The sequence below is a fragment of the Triticum aestivum genome, chromosome 7B, assembly GCF_018294505.1.
Source record: "Triticum aestivum cultivar Chinese Spring chromosome 7B, IWGSC CS RefSeq v2.1, whole genome shotgun sequence".
NCBI classification, from domain to species: domain Eukaryota; kingdom Viridiplantae; phylum Streptophyta; class Magnoliopsida; order Poales; family Poaceae; genus Triticum; species Triticum aestivum.
In genome coordinates, this window is record NC_057813.1 from 94,661,481 (window position 1) to 94,669,054 (window position 7,574).

Here is a 7,574-nt window from a genome sequence, read left to right on the forward strand (position 1 = left end):
AATACTTACTTTTCCTGCACCTTTACAAGAAGGGCAAACATATTTTCTTGCATTGGCCAAGTATCCTCTCCCATCTACATTTGAACATATATGAGGAGTTTTTCTCACAAAAAAAGCAAGATAAGCATGGGATAAATTAGGACAGTAACTACTACATAAGAGTAAGATTGGAGCTTTAAGTCAAGCATTTATTGCCATTTTAATATTATGTGATTGTAATGTTACATAATCAAGTAAGTTATCACCAACATTAGTGTTATAAGTCCAATTTATGTCCAATAAAAAGATCCACTGGCATGCGGATTACATCACAGCCACAGTAACCACATATGTTATTTTCCACACTAGGAAATGGTTTGAAATTGACTACTGCTGAAAATTGAAGTATTAATTTGCATACCTCCGTAATAGTATTCAAACGGGAGAACAGAAAACACAAACACAGACCTACCTATCTTGCAGTTCATTTAACCTATCAGCTATTCATTTAGATACAACTGACATCTAGACATGCTTTGGAAAGAGTAATGGGGGAGATGAAACCATGATACCAATGGATGATGATATTATCTACTCCCTCCGTCCCATAATATAAGAGCGTTTTTGACACTAGTGTAGTATAAAGAAGGTTCTTATATTATGGGACGGAGGAGTAGTTTATATCATGTGACATCGAACTGAATGCAAACCAGGACAACCTAATGGAATCTGACCTTCATTGATTAAGCTAGAGAAAAAACCAAGTGAATTACAGTAGCTCAATACTATGTGCCTACAACAGACTACCCAGATAGAAAAGCCAGAGAGAAACAATAAGTTCAGGAAAATGTCAAAATATAATAGAAGAAACTTCGAATTTAACTCTGCTGGCAAATTTATTTCCGCATAAATGTCTAGATGTCTACAAAATTACTACAAGCGATAGGTGTAATATAAATAAGAATAGCAATATCTCTAAATATGTACTAACCACATGAGTAACAGAGATTCTTTGCACTGAAGGGAACTTCCTTCGTACATCCTTTAGCAGCTTCGCCAAAAGACAGATTCAGCTCTATCTACTTAAGTCAAGAGATAAGATTAGTTCATGACTAAAGGTGTTGTTACTTAGACATGCAAGAAGAAGAATCTGAAGAATGAACCTCAATGTCACTGGCATGTACATCCACATCATGCTGGAAAACCTGAAAACAAAGAGAATTAATGGTACTCCCATGTGAAACGTTGAAGTAAAATTAAAAGGGAAAGGTATGAATTACCTCTGAGAATACTTTGTAAAACTGATTAGAAAAAGGACCATCATTTTGTCTGTAGAATTCTGCAAAAGGGTCGTCGTTCTGTTTGTTGAATCTTGAAAATGGATCTTCATAGGATCCATCGAACTCCCCCCTACCCCTTGTGGAATTTGCAGCTGACCCTCCAGAAAATAGCTGCAGTATTACAGCATAACATAAACTTAATGTGTACAGGAACTCACAGACTTCAAATTGTAAATTCAAAGAGCTTGAGAAGTAATGAACTGGGCCATTTACTTTCAATAGTAGATAACAGAAATTGGAATGTTGCTGCTCCATAAATAAAATATAAAACTACCACTAAAAAATCATGAAATAGAGAGGATAAAGTGCTAACAGCAGGTTGCAACTTATTACCATATCATACTGCTGTCTCTTTGAAGGATCCCGAAGAGTCTAGAGGCCAACAAAACAAACATATGGCACTGTTAATTTAGGCATAATAATCAACAGCAAAGCTAAAGACATGGTGGTAACTTACTTGCCTCGTATGCGTCTCTTACTTCCTGAAACATCCTTTTCGCAGCAGTATTTCCTCTATTTGTGTCTGGATGGTACTTCTTTGCAAGCTACAGGAAAATTGTTTTGAGCTTTAGAATCAGAAAACTTATTTCAACCTAGTAGCCATATCGTGGGAATGCCTCTTAAAGTATATTTTTACTTCCAAATACGGGTCAATCTACTTAACAATGATTTCTGTGTTGCCTGAGTTTTACTAGGACTAGCTGCTATTTTGGTGTTGCTAGGTTTTCGCCCCAGAGTAGTCGTTCCGATGTCGGGCGGCTACGGTGGGTTCTAGTAATGCTTTGGACTCGCTTCTCTCCTTTCCCTCCTCCTGTAAGTCTTTGAACTGATGTATTTCCGTTCTTCTTAATAGGAAGGGGGGTAGCCCAGTTCAAAAAAAAACTTAACAATGATTAAAAGATAAATTTCCTCCATTTAATCCATCAATGTAAACCTAACTACCGAGCTTACTGTTAAGTAAATCTAGTTCATCTTATCTGAATCCCAGGTTGGTCCCAATTGCTATATATTTGTAGAAGAGAAAAAATGGTTTACGGTTGCTGCATAGATTGTTGGCATTGTCAACAAAATATATTCCAAAACAATTCATAATAATACTTCACACAAATAGGTGCAAACTCAGAGGAATACTGTCATTTGTTTGAAGTTAGCAGCATAACACATGATTGAATGATAGAAAGTGGATGAGACTACCGCTTGATATATGGATATTTTCTAAGTGACATGGCCATGTTAAACAAATAGTGAGCTAGCATAGTCAGGTTTCAAGATTAGCTGAACTGGGATAAGATACTCACAGATTGAAAAGCCTTTTTTATGTCATCTTGAGAGGCATCTTTAGTGACCCCAAGAATCTTGTAATAGTCCCTCTCCATCGAATAACGTTGACCTTAACGATGCACCCACAAAAGATTAATAGTGAATGTGTTGGCCACAATATGAGGATAATAATAGGATATTGCCATATTAAGTTCAATTCATGCAAGAACAGAAAAGACAACCTGTAGAATGAAAGAACCTGCTCGGTACAGATGATGTAAACGTGGATCGACCAAAGCACCTATCAGCAACATATGTGCCACTAGAGCTGCAAGCTGTGCCTATTCACCACAAAAAACAAATGGCGCAAGGAGATGGGTAAGAATCAGAGAAAATAAATAAGATCAGCAAAAATATAAGTTAATGTTGGAAATAAAATAGCTAGTAAACTGAAGTGCTATTTAAATCTGCTTCTAACCACTGCATATATGAGCAACTTGTTCTATTTCGTGGAAGTGGGGGCAATTTGCTTGGTATCTTTAGCATATCAGAATTGCCTCGTACTCCCTCCGTCCTAAAATTCTTGTCTTAGATTTGTGTAGATACGGATGTATCTAATACTAAAACGTGACTTGGTACATCCGTATTTAGACAAATCTAAGACAAGAATTTTGGGACGTAGGGAGTACTATTATCCGAACTTACAAGTGGCGGCAGTTTACACACAGACCGAATTAACACGAAATCATACAAGACAGAAGGACATTACGTGTAGACGGCCGAATCCATGCGCTCCTCTGCGCAGACGCCTGCAGGAAGAAATCGGAAACCGGAATGAAGTGAACAGCAGCAACTCTGCAGAGCCCCTCGACCAAAATCAGGGAAATGGGAAAGGCGGCAGACGAACGCGAACCGGCGTTACCTCGCCGGAGCGGCGCGCGAGGGACCTCGACGCGAGCCGGAGCCACCCGAACCGGCCCATCCACCGATCGGCGGCGTCCCCTTTGCGGGAGCGGCAGCGGAGGGGGGTCGAGGGTTTCGAGGGGAAGCCGTGCGTCAAGGCTATGGGGGAGAGGGCCTGAGCAAGTGCCCGCCGGCAACCGTGGGCGGTGGGGAGGGAGGGAGCTTCCACTCGCGGGCCGCTGGGAGGGAGGAGAGGGCGGCGCTGGGAGGAGGAGGGGGAGGGCGTGGGCGGCGGCGGCGGCGACGGCTTGGGCGAGTGGTTCGACCCTCTCTCCAAGCAACGAAGCCGGGCCCACGGCGAGGAGTAGCCCCGAGAGTTCGACGGGCTCGCCCACAAGGCCCAATATGCGAGTTCGAATTCTGCCGCGAATATGGTTCGATCTTCGGTTTCTAAGAAATTCAGTTCTGGAAAAATGAGGACCCAACGCTTCTTTAAAAAACTACTCCTTCCGTAAAAAAATATAAGAGCGTTTAGACCATAATGGACCGATGACCAAAAAATAAAATTATACCGAAATTTTTGTTAGGTTTTGGATTTTAATCAAACAGGACTGATGCACATCAAGAAAAAATCCAGAATGGTTGTAGATTAACAATAAATCAACAAGAAATATCACACACAAACAAGGAATTGAAGACAGGCTTCGATGGTTGTGATCCTTGTACCTGCCATCTCCCCAACCCACAGGGTCACCCATCGTGGTTAGGCCCACCACCGGTGACACTAGACAACTAGTCATCGACCGGAAGCCTGGGAGACGAGGGTCTCGAGGGGGCGAAAGGCAGAGGAGAGTTGAAGGGTGGTGGGGTCTGGTAGTTAGTCGTTGCTCAAGAAGTGGTGTGGTGGCACACTGCGGCAGCGCAGCGGCTAGGGTTCGACCAGCCACTTCGAGTCGGTAGGGAATGGAATGGAGTGCGGCATGCGTGCGATTGGCCTGGCAGGGTTTCTTTCGATCGTGAATGGGTGGGATGTCGATGTTTTATTTCGTTGGAAACTTCAAGGTATTTTCTACATATGTTCGGTTCTTCCGTTTAGCCTAGTGTCGGGACCAAATTCCTCCGAGTAATTTTTGGATCTCAATTAGTATGCCCACACCTACTTTTCTAGGTTTGCAAGGCATGTATGTACTTTAAGAAAAAAATATGATCAACCTATACTTTTGTGGCTGAGTCGAACAAGCAAATGGGGCATCCAAATCGGTGGCCTTCCGAGCCTCCTGAGCCATATAATTGTCTTCCCGTTGGACTTCACTCCTCATGTTGTTCCCTAGGGCATGTACAATGGTTTATAAGACAATCTTATCTTAAGTATTGCATATAATTTAGAGATGACAAGAAAAGCATATCTACAATGGGTTATCTCTTAGCTTTATCTCAATAACTAGTTATTCCTAAAAACGTGTTGAGACATATTATACTAAGATATCATCTCTTAGGGCATGTACAATGGTTCTATCTTAGGTATGTCACATATGATAAATGATGAGTTGGAGGAGAGAGAACTCATAAGAAAAGTCTTATCTTCTCTTAGCACAATATGTCTCATCATGTTTTTATGGATTACTAGTTATTGAAGTTAAGGCTAAGAGATGACCCATTGTAGACAAATTTTTTTCATCTCTAAATTACATGCAAGACTTAAGATAAGACTATCTTATCAACCATTGTACATGCCCTTAAATAAGAGAAGACAAGTCTTTTCTTATGATTTATCTCTCCGCCACCTCAGCATTTATCCTACGTGGCACTGCTAAGATAGCGCCAGTGTACATGCTCTTACGGCCTCTCCTACCAAGTGCGCAATAGGAAAAAAACAACACCCATGTCCTTCGCTCTACCTTCCTTCCTCGTCCGCATTGCAACGTCCTCGTCCCTGGCTCGAGGCATAGGCTCGGCTCACAACGTCGTCGGCCCACCCGACTTGCAACTCCACCGTCGCCGCTCGCAGCATTGGCAGTGGTCCTTGCATCACCAACGTTGACCCTTGAAGCCCCGGTGGCCATCTCTTGCAGCAGCTCGGGGGCAGGCTTGCTGCACGGCTCCACATGTGAGTAGGTCAACCTGCATCGGCTGTCTCGGGGTACACATTTCGAAAGTTGAATTTTTGAAATGACTAATTCAAAAAATTCTAAAAAGATCCTAAAAATTGATGCAAGAATTTAGGAAAAGTCAGTAGTCAGAATTCCAAAAATATTGAATAAATTAATAAACAGAATGATGTGTCGGTTTAGTATCTCGAAGGTGCTAATAGAGATAAGGTATGTACGTGCGCTATCATATGGAGGGATGAGTATCTGTGCATTTACATGAGTTTACCATCTTAAGAAAAATTGACCGCGCGTTGTTCCCTAGCAGGCGCACATGAGTTAACCTGGCCCTTCAGATTTCCTCTGGGAAAAAACACGGCACTTCACAAGAGAGCAACTAGTTAACAAGCGCTCCTTCAGGAGCCTCGTAACGATCAGCGCCACTTGGCGCGCTCTCAGCCATTCGCCATGTGTCGTGCTATGAACGCTTTCTCCGGATTTTTTTATTTTTCCGCACGCGTTTTCGGCTTTTTAAACGTTTTTGTTTCCGGGGGTTTTCGACGTTTTGGTTTTCCCTCGGTTTTCCTTAGCTTTTCGATAAAAATAATTAAAAAAAATTGCGCGAAAAAACACATTTTCTTTTTTTTCTTTCGCGAAAGTCACGGTTTTTCTTCCGCGAGAGGCACGGTTGTGCTTTAGCGAGAGTCACGGCCGTGCCTTTCGGAAACGGAAAAAAACGCGTTTTCTGTTTTTTTTCTTTCGCGAGAGTCACGATTTTGCTTTCGTGAGAGGCACGGTTGTGTTTTCGCGAGAGTCACGATCGTGCCTCTTGGAAAAGGAAAAACAAAACATATTTTCTGTTTTTTTTTCTTTCGCGAGAGTCGCGGTTTTACTTCCGCGAGAGACACGGTTGTGCTTTCGCGAGAGTCACGGACGTGTCTCTCGAAAAGGGAAAAGAATACATGTTTTTTGTTTTTTTTTCTTTCGCGAGAGTCACGGTTTTGCTTTCGCGAGAGGCACGGTTGTGCTTTCGCGAGAGTCACGGCCGTACCTCTCGGAAACGAAAAAAAACGTGTTTTCTGTTTTTTTTCTTCCACGAGAGTCACGGATTTGCTTTCACGAGAGGCACGGTTGTGATGTCGCGAGAGGCGCGGGTGTGCCTCATTCGGAAAGAGAAAAAAACGTGCTACTGGTTCAATTTTTTCGGTTTTTTGTGGAAAAAAAAGTTCGTTAAAATCTATCAACATGGGATCTAGTTTTGAAGATCTTGACGCAAGGAATCCAATGGTGAAAACGGTTCAAGATTTGGAGCACGATTTAAGAGATAATTTTTTTTGAATAAACGAATCTACGAAAAAAGGGAAAACTCGCCGGTTGCGACAAGTGACGTGTTGCATGTGCGTCACTTATTACAATACGGGAAAGTCGACTTCACAAAGGCATTGGATAACGTTTTATCTGGTATTTGTCTCGTCCTTGAAACGAAATTGACACACAGCCTTTCGTGGTTATCCTGGGCAAACCTAAAACAAAACTTAGGCATCCTAACGGGTGATCTCTCTCTCCCACGCGCACACAATTTTTGCACAGTGACAAGAAAGCCTTGATCTCGTCGTGCATTTACACGTGCAGGTCAACCAAACTGGATCTCTACGTGCCTCTCCAATCAAGCCACTGCAAGTCTCTTCCTCTCTGTTTAACATCTGCCGTAGCACATCTAGAAGGAGGACGTGGCGACGGGCATTCTTTTTTCCCAAAGCGTACGGCCCCCGTTGTTTAACCGGAGCCAGCCAGATCGCACCTATCTCAGGAGAGTCAACGTACACACTGCTACGTCAACACGATGATTCGGTGTGTGCATGTGTGAAGCTGCAGACCGATTGTTAAAACCACGCATTTCCAAAGGGAAAAGACCCTTTGGAGGGAAGATTCCCCAAACGACTTGAGCACAAAACCCAAATCTGTAGTAGTTTGAAGGGGAGATGCATCACGGATGCACCCATGC

The 7,574-nt window shown here is 42.7% G+C and overlaps 1 protein-coding gene across 1 annotated transcript in view; it reads right to left on the reverse strand.

Annotated features, from left to right (window-relative positions):
- The window catches only part of LOC123162546 (chaperone protein dnaJ 1, mitochondrial), a 22,869-nt gene extending 19,019 nt beyond the window's left edge, over positions 1-3,850 (reverse strand). Inside the window, exons 1-10 of the mRNA XM_044580327.1 lie at positions 3,502-3,850; positions 3,349-3,388; positions 2,822-2,914; positions 2,618-2,709; positions 1,781-1,864; positions 1,653-1,691; positions 1,260-1,430; positions 1,143-1,184; positions 971-1,058; positions 10-74 (exon numbers count right to left, since the gene is read on the reverse strand). Coding sequence (XP_044436262.1) covers positions 10-74; positions 971-1,058; positions 1,143-1,184; positions 1,260-1,430; positions 1,653-1,691; positions 1,781-1,864; positions 2,618-2,709; positions 2,822-2,914; positions 3,349-3,388; positions 3,502-3,561 — 774 coding nt within the window. The 5' untranslated portion in view covers positions 3,562-3,850. The remainder of the gene's footprint in view (positions 1-9; positions 75-970; positions 1,059-1,142; positions 1,185-1,259; positions 1,431-1,652; positions 1,692-1,780; positions 1,865-2,617; positions 2,710-2,821; positions 2,915-3,348; positions 3,389-3,501) is intronic.
- Between the last annotated feature and the right edge of the window lie 3,724 nt (positions 3,851-7,574).